The sequence below is a fragment of the Zosterops lateralis genome (assembly GCF_965231275.1).
Source record: "Zosterops lateralis genome assembly, chromosome: 1".
NCBI classification, from domain to species: Eukaryota; Metazoa; Chordata; class Aves; order Passeriformes; family Zosteropidae; genus Zosterops; species Zosterops lateralis.
In genome coordinates this window covers 47,936,445-47,953,169 of record NC_139762.1, presented here as the reverse complement: position 1 = coordinate 47,953,169, position 16,725 = coordinate 47,936,445, and the positions used below count along the sequence as shown (strand labels likewise).

The following is a 16,725-nucleotide window of genomic DNA, read 5'->3' as shown; positions in this document are numbered from 1 at the left end:
ACAAAAAGCCCAACCAACCGACCAACCAAAACAAAACAAAATAAAATAGCACCTTGTATATTCACCCAGGTATTTTTCCTTTTTCCTGTCCACAAAATTTAAAAGATTTAATATGCTTTAACTAACCTGTTTTACCTTTAAATGAAAATTTTCAACATTTAACACTTTTGCTGCCAGAAAAAATTCTATGCAGCGTTTTTGCCAGAGTTTACTGCCATGGGGGCAACAAGGATGAGGTTTTTATACCTGGAAGTAGCGAACGACCCTGCAAACGATATCAGGGGCCATAAAATCTCCAGTGTAGCGCCAAATGATGTCAGTCATTATGTTGATGAGTCCTGTGAACGAATCTACAAAGAAATTAAGTGAAGAAGCATTGAAAGAAGCAAATATACGACTTCGGGTGAAGCACAGAGGCAGGTAGGACCCTTGGGATGTATCAGCTCTGCAGTCCTAGGGGCAGTCAAGCCATGACCACTCAGCCCAGTATGCTAGAGGAGTTGGGAAAGCCTCAGAAAACACCCCATAATTAGTGTCTAACTGTGTCAGCTTGATTACAGCTGTGACAAATACTGAACCACTTAACGTCTTTTATTCTTTATCTGTTATTTCACTTTAAAAAGCCTCCTGCAAAATCACCTGGAGTGGCAACCAAATGCTGCTAAAGTTAGTGGAAATTTTGTCAGGAGTTAATTTGCAAATTTAATTAATTAATGACTAACTGTGCTTTGTCAGCTTAAAGTTAACCTACTTATGCCTGTACTTTTATATTTGCCAAATTAAATACACCTCAGGCTATCTTTTAGTTTTTCTTCTTTTTTTTTTTCTCCCACAAGAAAATCTAAAGAGATATTCCAGCCTTTGTTCTGTTTCTTATTGAACAAGTGAGTGCTCACAGAGATGCACGTTTTACAAATGAATCACAAAAACTGGTACTCCTGTTTTACATACGGGTGATAATAAGTTTTGTCTTTAAAACCAACCTCTCTCACTCGGACAAGATAAATGTTTTCAGTGCCATCCGTAGAAGAAAATGTGTATGAGTCCAATGTGCTGCTACTTCAAGTAACATGTCATGTTGCTTTTCTTGCACAGATTACCACAAAGCGGGAAAACAGGTTAGGAAAACTTTTCATGCAATTTTTCAGGACAAAACTAAGCAACATGAAGAAAAAGTTTCAATCTATATTTTATTTTTTTTTTTTTAATTTAAAATGGTGAGGTAGTGTTTCATTTTGCAACCACCATTTTACACATTCAAAAATCATCTCTAAATTTTAGTGTGATAAAGATATTTTAAACCCCATATCAGAAGATTTTGATTTGAAATGTATGCCTTTGGAAACAAGATATTTCAACAATTTCAAAAAAACGTTTTGAGAAATAAACTGTTTGGGACCGTATTTCCAAGCAAACCTGTTTTGCAAATTAGGTTTCTTCTAAGTCCTTTGAAATGACAGAAATTCCAGATATTTTGAGTTGGGAATTGAGATTTCAGCTTAATGCTTCAGAAAAAGCAACCTGTTTGGCTTCAGTGGAAAATCAGGGTAATTTTTTCTGTGTCAGTAATCCTTTATCTCCTCATTTTCTTCTTACATTTATCTTCGTCTTCAAGGCTCAGTTCAAAATTAAATTAGTGTAACTACATTACCTCCCTCCTTATGACTACTGTTCAATTAATACTGGTTTGCTCTTTATTCTCGCAGCGTCTCCCAGCCCCATTTTCTCTCTCTCCTCTCTTTCTGTGCCTCCAGAGGCTGGATCAGAGACAATCTGCAGAAGGAGGTCTGTGGTTTGAAACATTAAGTTTAATGTTGTTCATTGATTAGGGTGATGGGGTAAGGAATGATTATTCCTCTGATGAGTACAGTGGCGTTAAGACTTTTCTGAAAAGACTGTAGGTATATAATAAAGGTGGTCTTTGAAAAAAACCACAGAGTTTAAGTGTTTCAAATAGTGAAATGCATCCTCCAGCAGTGGTTCCAACCTATTCCTTTCCCTTTCCTTACTCCTGAATTATTGATTCATATTCTCTCTCTCTATAGTAATGAAATATATATTGGTTCAAAGTATTACACATCAATAGAGCTTCACTTCAGGGTATCCTCCGGCTTTTGATGGTCTGAGCATCTGCCAAGCAGGTGCCTAATCAGGGCTCAGCTTTCCTCAGGAGGGGGAGGCTGCCTTTCCTCCTGCCAACCTCAGTACTCTGAAGAGGAAAGGAAGGGAGAAGGGACAGCACCTCATCTACCTCCTCATTTCCCTCTTCTCATGGCCATCTTCCTATCCCTTTTCAATGTATCAGGAGAGTGCTTTAGAGCTGCATCCTGCAGCTGTGGCAGGAGATGGGACAGCATCCTGGTGGTTTCCCTCAGGTAAGCAATTTGGCAGCCCCAGACAGCACACATTTGCTTATGCCCACTCCAGCTTTTTATTTTGCATCGGGAGTGTGGTTTCAACCTGTGGATTGCCCCCACTTCACTGCTTATGTGATAGAAATCCACAGGGGAATGAGCCTTTGTTCAGCTGGTGCTCAGCCCAAAAGTACTCTCCAGGGTTGCCCTCCTTGCATCCCACACCCTGCAGCTGCCAGCCAGTTCTCAGGCTCAGGAACCATGGCAAAGTTTATGCAGCAGAAGCAGATCCCTCACCAGAAATACGGAATGTGGATATCAGCTCTGCCTTTTTCATGTTACAAGTCTCTACCCACTGTGTATCATTACGTACGAATATATCTATAGCCTGAAGTACTTCAGGAGCTTTAAAGACAACTCAGGATTGTCTTTCCCTTGAGAGCCGTTGAGTGAGGTTTTTCAGGTGACTGCAGAGGCTTTTAAATGAGGATTAAACTTCACAGCTTTTTTTTGTGCTGGCAGTCTCAGCTCTTCTCCCCCAGCAGTATGTTTTAAGGGCTCTCTGTGCTGAATTTCAGAATTGCTGTGGAGGGCTTGGCATGAGTCTCCAAGCACGTGCCCCTGAACACAACACACACGTGTGTACCAAAGCCACTGCACCCAGCTGCACGTGTGGGCCAAATTTAGCCAGATTTCTCAATTCCCTTTAGTTATAGAAACATTCAATGCCCTCATGCCCTCCTCAGGTTTTATTTCTTGTCTTTTCAATCCTAAAAGTACCAGTCTAACTTTTCTCAAAGGATTCTTCAGTCCTCTGCTGCCTGCTCCAGGGGGTGTCTCTTATCCCATCTCTGCAAAGGACCAGGCTCTCTCAGTATGACCACACACGTCTGGAGGATTTGTCCTGCAGACTTTACATAGGCCCAAGTAAATAATGTACTTTGTGCCAGTGATCACACAGCATGAAGGGAAAATGAAGCCAAAGGATGACAAATGATGACAAAAGATTGCTATATACTCTCCAGAGACACAAGTATCTAGTGCAAATCTTTATTAGTGATTTAGACACTGAGTATGCTGCTCATTAACCCATTATCTCATGATGATCACACCTTAAATAACTAAACTTTACATTTTTCACTCCTTCACAACATTTTTTCTTGCAAGCCTCTTTTTACACAAAGCCCCAATGTGTCAGCACTATAAACCTGGTGCGGAATGAATTGCCAGCAGACCTTTTGCCAGTGGTAGATGAATCCTCCTCGCCTTGTATCATCTTGGATACAATTATGACCACAGCATATCCTGAAATCCTCATTTGCCATGTAATTTGAATTGCTTTAGTAGAGGTCAGTGTGTGGAAGTCAGCTGGTTTCAGCAATGAGATCTCAGCGGATCACACATTCCCTGGCTGCTTTTGGCAAGCTTGCACCTCAAACCGTCACTGGATTGCATCAGTGCCATCCAAGTGATGAATGTCAGGTACAGAAAGCTGGCATAGCCAACACATTGCTCTGAACCTCAATGTCCTCATTACTTTGAGTACCCTCACCACTCCTTACAAAAGCTGGTGGCCCATGTGTTAGATACTTGTGTTCTTTCACTGATGAGTGTTCCTGGGCCAAACAGCACCAAGATAATTTCTGAAAACTGTCCTAAACAACCTTCACTCACAGCTGTGTGCAAGCTTGTCATTGGCACTGCCTTCTTCATAGTCTTCTAAATTTTTTTACTAAGCAGTGGTGTGTTTGCTGTGGTACTGTGTCAGCATTGCTAGGCAACAGTGGGGTTATAGGCCTATCTAATTACTCAGAAAAAATAGACAGAAATTCAATTAATAAAATGTATTCTCTTTTGATACAAAATAAAGATGCCGGCAAGTGATAATTTGTGACTTTTAAGCCAAATGTATATTTAAAGAAGAATACAGATGAAACAATACAGATGAAACAATTCCTTGTTGAAGAGAGGACATGTCACTAGTGTGATAGGAATGGAAGAAGATTGGTCTTGAGGGAGAGTGAATTTTCTATAAACAAATGTAAAAGAAAAAATTCATGAGATTTCAATAATAATAAAAAGTAGAGAGAGGCAGGGAGAAAGATTGCTTTGCCTGGGCAGAAGAAGAGAAGAACAGCTTTGTAGGGTTTGTGCAACTGGACAGGTCTGCAAACCTTTATTTGCCTCCTCCTTGTCACCACCATGGCCACAGCCAGTCCTCGAAGGCATAACTAGTGTCTGCCTCTACAAACCTGTCTGCATTTCAAAATGCAGCATTTTTAAAACAGCATTTATGAAAAAGGTCAAGAAAATGCCTGAGAAGGAGAAGCACCCTGTTGTTCCCAGAGGAGACTGAAACATGCTGAGTATAGAGCTACAGCATCTGTTGTTGGGAAATATGTCAGGTACTGAAACAACCTGTGAAAATCCTGGGCCCTAAAGGCCAACATATTCCATCACATTCAGCAAAATGCCTTTGGATTATTTTACAGGCCTGACTGAGTGCAGGCATTGCCTCTACACTTTTGAGCCCAGGAGCCACTTGGTTCAGGAGGCAATTGCAGGAGCTTGGGTGATGGGTGCTGCCTCATGATTCCAGAAATGTAAAAAAAAAATCACTGCCCTTGGAGGGACAAAACTAAATGTCAACTTGCTGTTGGTGTAAGTGAAACAAATCTTTGTCAAAAAGTCCTCCACAGAGGAAGAAGTCCATTATAGAAAGCAAATGGAGGTAATTAGCAATCTGGCATGGGAACTGTCAGATTTCATGTCTCAGATAATATGTTCATAGAAATTCATTGACTTGATGGTATTACCAAAGGGATGTACCTGTGGAGACTTCAGGATATTCCTTTCATTACAACTAAGGAGGTTCACACAAAAATCTACACCAGCAAGTCTACAAGAAAATATCTCTATCATTTTATTATTAGTACTGACACCACTCTTCCCTCAAGACCCTCTACCCTGAGGATGAAAGTCTTTTCTGTCTGAAGTGGAAAGCAGATTGCTGGTAATCTGTGATGGGTTAAAAAGCTCCACATGTCATCTCAGCTGCAGTGTCATTTTCCCCTGATGAGAACAGTTCTATTAAGTTGGATGTGGTGATCCATGACTTCTCGGTGAAGCTGTGCCTCTTACTAAAATACCCTCTCTCTTTTCATGTCACTTACAGAGTGATTCTATTTTAACGATGTATATTGTGTTCTGCTTAGTAGAGAGCACCAAACTGCATAAGGCAACAACATTGTGTAAGGCAAGACAAAGGATGCAACCTCCTGGTCAGGGCTGAGCATCTCATATGGCTCAATTTTTTTGGACCTCATGATGTACATTCTCATCACCTGCCACTCCCCAAGGAGCATATCCTCTGGAAGCATCAGAAGCAGCAGTTCACTAACACCTGCCTGCAATGGAGTGATAGACCCTTAAAAGCAAATGTGGCATCCCTGCCCTATGACAAAAATAATCACTGTCCATGATTTTTGAACTGATGAGGCAGCCACTGCCCTCTGACCTTGCTGCTCTGTATCACACTTGATGCGCTGTCAGCTAATCAGAGTCAGTGCTGTGAACTTGCCTTGCAAGTGGATGCAAGCAATTTAAATTAGGTGGTCTTAGGGGTCCTGAAGCTTGGCTTTAGTACAGTCACAGGGCAGAGAGAGCAGGAGAAGCTGCTCTACCTCCTGCAGACACCCCTGCAGCCTGTTTTCTCCCACTCTTCCCACAGTCTGTGCTTTCCACTGAAAATTTCACAGGTGGCTTTGCATATATTCACTCCACTAGAAATAATTTTGTAACCACATTTCCTAAAAAATACACCCAGTCCTCTGCTCTCATTCAGGAGCCGATAGTAAAATAGGTTGTATTCCTGATCTGAGTACCTGTAGGACAAGATACTAATGAGATACTTAGAAGATGCTCTTTCAAATTAAGATGGCTCTTTAAAAGCTGAGCCATGAGAGCCTGGTGTGTGACCTCTTCAGGCAGTCATGGTGCAGTGTGGAGCTGTGCGTGGAGCAGGGTGTGTGTAAGAACTGCCCTCATGCTTTGACAACTTATTCCTCCCCTTCACAACCCCTCCAGGTGCATTTATCTGCGTTTTATGATGGTTTGCAGCTGCTTGCTCCACCATTGCAGAGCATCTGGGCACCATGCTGGAGATGGGGCCAATAGAGAGGATGGTTGGCAACGCCATGAGCTGCCATGAATCTGCCAGTCCTGGTTTTAACTATTTTAGAAGTGTTGATATGAAGCAGATATGATGGTGCTTATGCAGTGCAGGGATCCCAGCTCTCTGGCAGAGAATCTGGCAGAAAAAGTGTGCCTTTGGGGTGCCCTAAGTTTTTGTGGGGAATCAACAAGGACACCTATTGCTGTAGGACACAAAAGACTCCAAATATTTCAGAAGGCAAAAAGTATAGGAAAAGAAGGGGGTTTTATTTCAATTCTTACTACCTTTTATAAGGTGTTCTGATACAGACTTAACATGTTTGGTGAATAAGAACAACACCTCTCTAATCCCACTGGTTAACTAGAGAAACAGCAAAACACCAGCTGAGCAAAGATTGTTTTGAGAAAGGATATTATTTACCAAGATTGTTTTGAGAAAAAGCTTTCTTGAGAAACTTTTCCTTAGGAAAATGTTAGCAGCTGCTTGGCAGGCTAAAATCTCTCAAGCCCACAGACACCCACAAGCGTCTTGTTCCATCGTGGTGCCTGCATTGGAGCACACGTTTTGCACTGGAGCAGGAGCAGTTTTGCCACAGGTACAAACAATGTGTACTGTGCTTCCCTTGGGCATTTTCTCTTTCAAGCCTGGCAGCCTGGAACAGAACACCAAATGTAATGTATGAAGCAAAACCCGCTTGAAAATTGTCAAGAGAAAACCTGTTGAATTGACCTGTTAAAGCTATGTGTATTTTCTTGTGGCAGAAAATGTGCTTTCTTTCTCTTTCTGGCTCATAGGAAGTGACAGGAAATTTTGTAGAATTGTGTGAGCATCTAATTTATTTGTTGCGTTTCTTATATTTCTGCTCTGAGATCCACTTTCTCATGAGATGAGGCAGGCCCTGTTAGGCTAGATGTTGTAAAGGATGGATGCAGTGAGGCTCCAGCCTCACTCCACAGCTCATCCAGGTGAAAGTAGCATATATTGCACAATATCAATCTCTTCAAAAACAGCATTTACAAGAGAGCTGGAGATCAAGTCTCTAGGATTAAAATTCAACATGCCCTGCCATTGTGAAAGGCACTGAGGTTTTGTTTAATTTACCTTTATTAATATATCTCTTCCTACCATTATTTCCTACTGCACCGTTGCTGTGGGGATACAGCTGGAGGGGGCTGGACTGATCCAGCAGTTCTACCAAGAAGGAGCATGGCACCCACCAAAACAGGGCAGGATAACAGGAAGAGCAGCACCACATCAAATACAGTGGGGGGGGGGGGGGGGAGGGGGGGGGGGGGGGGAGCAAAAAGAAGGGCTTGGTCACCACATCAGCAGTGGTCTCATAATTCAGAAAAACTGATTCCTCCCACAAAGTTGAATAAACGACTGGAGAATTGTTTTCTTGTAAAACTAGGATGAATTATGAACCAGTTAGGACCGTAAAAGCAAGTAATTTTTGTTCAGATGTCCCCTTCTTCAGACCTCTGCAGATAATATGGTTTGGCAGTTGCCCTTAGGGGGCCTGTGCAGGGGCAGATGAAGTTGGTGATAATTCTGAGCCCTAGGACAAAGTTTTCTCTTCCCATCTTGTGTAACTTGAACATAGATGAGGCCTCTGTCTACTAGATGAATATTATTTTGTTGCATGCAGTTGTTCAGTGGTTCATTCTGTGTAAAGAGAATGAGTCTCAGTGTAAATGCAGAAGACACACTCTTGTGGATCAATTTGTCTTACTTGAACACAGAAAAAGAAGGATATGCCTCCTCAGAAGACAAAGGAATCACACTGTAATTCATTGCTGCTGTATAATATTTCAAGTGGTGCCTGTACTTGTAGAGTTTTGAAGAAAAAAAATTACCTTCTGAGATAGCAAATACCAAACAATTCCATTTTTAATTATTTCCTGCCCCAACATCTTGTATATAGATGCTTCTGCTATTTCTTCTGAATCCTCTATACTGATCCTTTCACCAGGTCTTTACCTCAAGTATTTGAAGGACTGCAGGTTCATATCTTGATCACAACAGAAACTGGGGGTTATTCTCATCTAAAAATGTAGACTATCCCAGTCTGAAGGTTCTCTGCTACATCCTAAGAGTGTTTTCTGTTGGCATAGTTCAGGCACCCAGGTGACTATAGTCATTGGTTACCCATACTTCTTCCAACATGGCCTTAGCTGGCTGAGATATTGTGGATGCAGATACTTCAGTACAAGTAGGAGTGGTAAGGGTAAAACCTTCTTTCTTCCCTCACAGTAAACTGTAAATCAGACTCCCATGGTGCTCAAGCAGTAACATTGCATGCTGCAGGTCAATTTTTGTTGAAGCTTAGGCTTTCTATTGATGCCTTAAGTTTTAGCTTTCATGTTTTTCAGATTCTGTGCTGCCTAGAGGTGTAGTTCTGAGCTTCATATTAAGTGCCAGTAAGCTCTCTTCACGGAGTAGGTAGACAAAACAAATGCTTTTCCTGCTCAAGACCAAGGACAGTGAATACAACTTTCAGGCCCAAAAGCATAAACAACAGTGGGCTAAAGGGAGGAACAAGAAGGATGAGACCTTACAACCTGAAGGTGCAATTGGACAATTAAACCCCAATATACAAATGGACCAAAACTTATAAAAGTGTGAGATCTCGCAAACAGTTGTCCATTTTTGTGACCATTTTAAGTCCACCTTGGGTGTAGCCCTGGTCAGGCTCTTGTCCTGACCAAGGCCCTTACAGGCCTTTCAATAAATATATACTTTAGCTCTGTTCTGTTTCAGGTCAGCCTTCCCAAGGCATCACCATTGCAGAATAGTAGAATAGTATTCACTCCATTTTTGTATCTGCTTTGTCCCCCCTGGTGTTTGCTCATAGCTTGAACAACAGCACACTGGTAAGTTTTATTGGTAAATTTCCATGTAAAATCATCATATGGAAAAAAGGTAGATCAGGGAAACACACACTGAGCTGTTTTGCATTAAATATGCTGCATTGTCAGAACAGGCTGAAAATTCATTACATGTGGTCTGGATCTCAGTCCTGTAACTGATCTGAACATGGCCAAAATGGACTTCTAAGCATTTGGTCTTAATAGAGCAACTAAGTCTCTGTAGCACCACATGATATCTTTGACTTGAATTCCATAAATTCTGTAAATCATTTGTAAACATTTGGTAATCAGCTAGGCACTGGACTTAAAGGAAGTGACTCTTCAGAGAAAACCTGTAAAACACACGAACGCGAGTTGAACGTATTGGCAGGTGACGAACAACCACATGAAAATGTTGGATGTGTTGTCCCATAGCCCTTTACAAGGATGGGTAAAGGGAGATGTGTAAGTGTTATTGTTAGTGACACAAAGACAATCTCAGTAAATAAATATCACTGCCTTAACATGCAAGAGGGGAATAGAAAAACCCTGATCTTCTTAATGTAACTTTAGTGCCTGCAAAGGTTATTTCCAGAACAATTGCTGTTTGATTACAACTAGATGTGCTGCAGTACAGATGACAGACTAAAAAGTGCTAATGATGTATTTGTACTTTTGATGTCAAAAGTGTAAAATCATGTTTTTTAATGAGAGCTAATGAGATCCTAAGTGATGATTCCAAGTAAAGCGTAGTCATTATGGCCACACTGTTGGCAGCACCACACTCATGCAATCCTGTTTCTCAGCATTCACTCCTGGTATGTGAAGAAACTAGGTAGCAAATTCCACACACCCAGCTATATTTAACAGTAGAAGCCAAACTCTCATGTAGACAAACTGTGAAATAAATGTCCTCTATGTCAGGTGACAATCCTGCCTGGATATCCATCAGGGAATCAAACAGGAATCCATAAAATTTAGAGGTATTGTTTTTCAAGTAATTCAGAAAGAAATCCATTTTCCCCCTTAATGCTGAAATGTTGGACCCAAAGGATTATACAATTTATCTGCCAAGCACCTTCTATTAAAAGCAAAACCAAAAACAAACATAACACAACTGTCATTAGGATTTCAATGTCTGAAACAGGCTGAAGATAGGAAAACCATAATCAGTCCTTCAGGACCACATAACAATTCTGTAGCTGTCAAAATAAGAATTAAGGCTTCTTATAAACTGACATAAATTGGCACAGCAAAAGCTGACTGCTGCTGATGTAGAAAATGCATGGTTCATTTCATTGACTGTCAAGTGTATCTACAAAACACATTCAGGGCCATCACTGGGCCACAGGAAAGACAATCAAAATAACATTCTAAAGTTATCAAAATAGCCTTCCTAAACCTTCCTCAAGCCTGGTTTTGCTCTGGAGCCCCATAGGAAACCCTGAGTTCCCCTCCTGCCCTTCACATTCCCCTGTGCCTCATTACATGCAATAAGAATAAACCCCCTCCTTTTCTTGCACTCTGCCTTGTTCGAAAAATGTGGTGTTTCGAAGAAATTAATTTATGAAAAGATGCATTAAACTGGACCATTGTTTTTCCAGCCAGACTTAGAGATGTGGCTGCTCTGTTTTCCCAAACTATGTTACTGACCTGGATGAAGGCTGTGCCTATGTCCCCCATGCACCACGGCTGCGCTCTATGGAGCTGGTGTATCAGATGTTGCCAGTGTGGCCAAGTCAGACCTCACTGACAGTACTGGATGTAGACACTCCTTTCCTGCATTCCCAAAGGGTTCATCCTGAGATGATATGAGGGTAGAAAAACCTCCAAGACCTACACAGAGCTTTGCTATAATGGAGTCAAAGCTCCCCATCCGCATCAAAAGTATTTGGATTTCATCTAAATTTTAATTTAAGGGCTAAACCAGCCAGCCAGAAACTGTGTCAAGGTTGCAATCACAACCCAAAATTGAAACTTCAGCATGCCAAAATCATAAAAGACAGTAGTTTTTCTAAAATGTCTGGCTTTTTCTCCTGACCAAAAAGGCATGGGCATCTTTGAGATTAATAACCAGATGTTTGGATTTTCCCTGCAGGCAATAGACTGGGATTGATTCACTATAAAGAATGTAAACAATTACTCTAATTTGAAAGCAAAAATCAATTGACTTGTGCCTTTTCCCCATCCTGTCAGTCAACATCCTAGCAAAGTACTTCTGAAATTGGAATTTCTTCCCAAATGATGAATTAATATGAAGTTTTGTGTTTATTTACAATTCACACCAAAAATGTAACTGTGGGAAAAATTCATAACGATGCAAATATGTTTATCTACATATGAAGCAATGAATGGTCAAGAAAGGGATGTGTGTATTTTTACAAACATCTTAGAATCATAGAATTATTTAGATTGGCAACGATCATTGTGGGGAATAGATAGCATAATCAACAGACTTCATGAATTCAGCAATATGAAGAATTCATTACCACTATCATTTCAAGAACATTTTCTGCAAGGCACAAAAAATGTATTGTGGAAATATTGTTAGCTGAAAACAATGCTAACCTACCAAAGCACTCATACTGAAAATGTATTTGGTATACTAATGAGTGAGTGTTTAAGGATTTGGAAATAGAGTTGAAAATGCAAAACTCTATCTTGCAAGAGTCCATTCATTTGTGACATTTCAGAATGATCAAATTAGTCTTGAGCAAGAGCAAAATACTTTGTTTGTGATAGCATCTGCACACAAAGAAGTCCAATAGAAGACCTCAAAACCATTTTCTTTTACAGATCCTTTCAAATTCACGTTGACATTATAAACTGTGTAAGTGGAGCAGAGAGGTATTTAAAAGCATACCTGCAAGGGGCATGGTTTTGGAAGCATGGCTTTGTTTTTCCAACGATCTTGTTGAATCGATTTTTTCCAGTCTATTTGTATTAGCTGGGTAGAGGATTCACAGAAATGCAATTGTGTTTTGTAATTTGACTTTGATCACAGTAATTTTCTTTCTTGTGTCTCCCAAACAGTCTTCTAGAAACTACAGCAGTAATGATATGCAGCAGTGGATATTGAACTGCTTGCAAGCCACTCAGGCAGCTCATAAAAACATTATTAAAAGGCAAATGCCCTTTGTGCTCATAACTTCTAAATTACACAAGCTGAAGTACCCGAATACTTCTAAAGCATTATAATATATTGAGACATGTTCTCTTGGAGCTGGTGTCGTGACTTTGCAGCTGACAGCCTGTGCTCTCCTGCCAGTCACTCTGGTTTGGTTTGACTCTGATTCTCTCTCTGTAGCTCAAGAAGCTGGGAGTCTGAGCTTGGTTTGCTGGGAAGCTCAGTGACTGGCAGGTGGCACATGCATTCTTCCTGGAGTAATCTCATCTCCTGCAGAAGGAACTTTTTCAGAGCATCCTGAACCATTTCCTTTCTACTAATGAGTGTTCTCCCAAGCCGCAGGGGCTCTAGAGATGCCCAGTCCTGCAAAGGTGCTTTGGCTCACCTGCTAATGTGAATCTGCTCCCAAGGTGAGAGTTCTGGGAGACCTGAAAAGGCCACAGAGGGCAAGAGTGTTTTCTGTTCTCATGTGTGTGCTTTCCAGGTAGAATAATAAAGAAACCATTTTAAAGATAATCTTGATGTTCACTGAGAAAGTGGCATAGTGCTTTATTTTCTGGTTTGCATTAAGCAGCAACCTTCCCATCTCCCAAGGTCATCCTTTGGCCAGCAACATCCATGAATGTTATGTTCAGACATATGAGGTTTCTCCTTTACCTGAAGAATTGGGAGCACATCTGAGGATGTGCTTTCCCTCAAAATCAGAACCTGTGCAAGTGAACTGGAACTTTCCCAGAAAGAGAAGAGCAACAAGATTTGCCGTAGAGTTCAACAGCTGAATAAGTATTGCTAATCATCATAGTGCGCTGGGGAATTCCTCTACCATTTTTTATTTTCTGTAAATGTTGGTGTTATTATCTTAATCTTTTTTTCTATCTTGCCTAGTTCTTTTGTAAACTAAGCATTAACTTCATACTGTCTACAGAGTCCAGGTTTTGTGGCCACAAGAAATATTTCTGCAAATTTCAGTTAAAAAGGATATGTTGGAACATCTAGGACCTTCATGCAGACAATAGGTACCATTCTAGTCAGTATCAAATTGTCAACATATGATATATTTTTTCAGTGGGCCTCAAGATCTTTATCCCAAATAACAATTTCTGTATTGGCTCAAGAGTTCCACTAAAATGGAAATTACTGTCCCTTCTGGTGTATTTTGGTGTATTAGGGACACCCTTTAATAGTGAGTAAACTGTACTGACATAATTTCTTCCTCTCCACTGCTCCCCTCCCCATCCTCCACTTCCAGCTCTGAATGTAGATATTTGATTTTGATAACTTTGGTCTGGATAGGAATGTGAATGCTCCTCTCAAAAGGAGCACTTGAAAGTTATTTTCAGTGGTGGAGTTTATGCCTCCACCGTAAGCAAAAGAAGTTAGTAGGCAGAGGGCTAAAATTCAGTTTTAAGTATAGAAGCTGTTTCATGCTCCATGCCTTTGGACATGGTATGCACTCACAGTATGGTAACTTCAGAGTGACAAACATTACTGACAGAAAATCCATACTTGAGGCAACATACACGCCCTTTTCCCTGCCCCAGACATAGTGCAAGACAATTCCACACTGATTTCCATCAACCATCCATTTTCTTCAATGCCTCAGAAGATGTCCAACACTGAACCATGTCTCCACTTGTTCTAAAACCAGGACCTGGTAAGCTGAGGTGCTACATGCCTACACTACTCAAAAAAATCTGGTTTAACAAGCATTTGGTAGACATGGAACTGCCTTTGAGAAATACCTGAGGGGTGCAAAAAGTGCTCTATTTTGAACAAATCCAGTTAGTTTATGTACTGCGTAGGAGGCAAACTGGGAATTTGGGAGGCACTGGATGAGTCCCATGTTGTGGTATTCTATTGAACGTGGCAAGCTGTAAGTACCAGCGTATCCATACAGGAAGACTTAGAGATGCTCCTCACTTACAGCCAGATTGCAAAAGCACAGGCTACATAAATGATTTGTTTGTCTATGAAGCTTCAGTGTTAGAGAGTGAAGGTTTTATAGCATATTATGAAAGGACACTTCAGAGAAACTAGGTTGATATGCAACTGATGAGGTTGTCACTTATTAATATTAGATTAGACACACCTTAGCAAAGCAAAAGTTTCAGGTGGGTAGTTTTATTGCTGTGCTGTCTTTTGTGCATTAAATTTTCATTAGAGTTTCTGTCTTAGAGCAATGAGATTTGCCACTAATAACTCTTTGACACAAAGAAACTTATTTGATATTTGAGTATCGCAACGCTGTAAAACCTCTCAGATCATCTGAGATTGCAAATGCATGGATTCCATGAGTGGATTGGTGCTATAGTAGAGTCTTCATGGGTCTCATGCACTCTAGTACTGTGAGGATTACTTCAAAGGGAGTGTGTCATCTACCGAGTTCAGTACTTAAAATATGTCAAGCTTGCTGTGTGCCTGCATGTGTTTCTGACAGGGATGAGCAGGAATCCAAATTTACATTGATTCTCTGAATGAAGGATGTAACAAATGTTCATGGTATCCTTCTTTCTAAAACAAAAACAAAACACTGAAAGATCCTTAGTTTACCAGGGTTATGTACAAAGCTGTCCTCAGGAGTTGTGACACTGGATTCCATGCTAAGGATGAGAGGAAAAGCCACTCTGCTTTTCAGCCCTTTTAGAGGGAATCTCCTACCAACTTTCATGAGCAAACAGCTGTGACATTGCAGTTCTTAAGAAAAGGATTTAAATAAGAGAGAATGTCCCCTTGATTTCTAAAAGTTTTGCATGTTTCATTAAAACAAAAATGACTGAACAGCAAATGGCATTTCTTGTATTTCAGCTGGCTTATTAGATATCACCAGAGAGGCAGTTTCATGATGAGTATTGAAATTACCATATTTAATATACCTTTTAAATTTTTTCTCTGGACTTACTAATATTATAGCAGTAACTCCAGCACTCTCACAACACATTAGAAAGCCAGTGAATATACAGTCCCTATCTCTGAAGCATGAAAAAGCTGTTTTCTAAGAGGGCTCTCTATCCTTTTCATATGTGGCATCAGCTCCTGATTTTGTCCTTGCCTATGGGAGGTGAAAATGAAAAGGTGTAGAAATCATTTTTCCATTCAAGATTAGAAAATTCCCATACAAAAAACCCAATACCATCTCAAAAATGTATGTGGGTTTTGGTTTGTGGTTCTGTTTTATAGGAAACAAATAAACATCTCTTTTTTGTCATGTATCTTCAAGTTCCCACAATTTCAAAGCAAACTGTTTCCCCATGCAGACAACCCCTTATTCTCCTCTTCTAGTGTGTAGGTTTCTGGCATATTTGAACAATGTTTTGTCTATTGTGCTCTTTTGCTAGTTTACAATGAAAGTAAAAATGTCTTGCAAGAAAAAAATCCTTTTGTTTGTTGTCAGTAACCTCTAAGAAACTGGCATAATCAATCAACCACTTCTGCTTTCCAGTGCTGTTATCCCTATTCCTTAAGAGCTAGCAAAAAGTTTCACTTGTAAATGAAATGTTTGGAGATCTTTCCAGATGTAATTTCCATCCTATTTTGACTGATCATGTTCTGGTTAAGCAGGTCTTCTTTTTTCTTTTTTGCTTTCTACTGCCTCTTAACATAACACGAGTGGAGAAACGTGTGATTTACCCACAAGTCTCTTTTGGATTTCAGGGCTATGGTGTGGGTGGGTGGGTGTGGATGTGTGTGTATTACATGTGTGCAGAAACTGAATCAGACCCACATTGCATCCTTCAGTAATTTCAAGTGGTTCTTTCCACCAACACAGGGGGGCACAGCACTTACACACACTGAACTCAGCAATCTTGAAATTCTTTCCTGACTGAATTGATTTTATGATCCTAAAGATTCTCCTTCAAGGCTGATCATACAGCTGTAGTCAATGCACAGGTTTGGAGCAGTATTTGTCACTTAAACTACATTTTTGTTCCATATCCCATGTAGGTCTCTGCAACTACCTGAAAGGTCATTGTAGAAAGTTGGTGGGCAGTCTCTTCTCCCTAGTATCAAGCAATAGAATGAGAGAAAATGGCCTCAGGTTGTGCCGGGGGAAGTTTAGTTTGGATATTAGGAAAGATTTCTTCACAGAAAAGGTGGTTAAGCACTGGAACAGGCTGCCTAGGGAAGGGAGTTAATCACCATGGCTAGAAGTATTTAAAATACATGTAGATGTGATATGCAGGGACATGATTTAGTGATTTAGTTGACACTGTGAGGCTGGAT

The 16,725-nt window shown here is 40.5% G+C and overlaps 1 protein-coding gene across 1 annotated transcript in view; it reads right to left on the bottom strand.

The window, feature by feature from the left end:
- NPSR1 (neuropeptide S receptor 1) overlaps positions 1–16,725 on the bottom strand; it is a gene marked incomplete at both ends in the record, with an annotated part of 56,194 nt that overhangs the window by 16,890 nt on the left and 22,579 nt on the right. Inside the window, one exon of the mRNA XM_083884769.1 lies at positions 247–350. Within this exon, the coding sequence (XP_083740895.1) occupies positions 247–350 (104 nt within the window). The remainder of the gene's footprint in view (positions 1–246; positions 351–16,725) is intronic.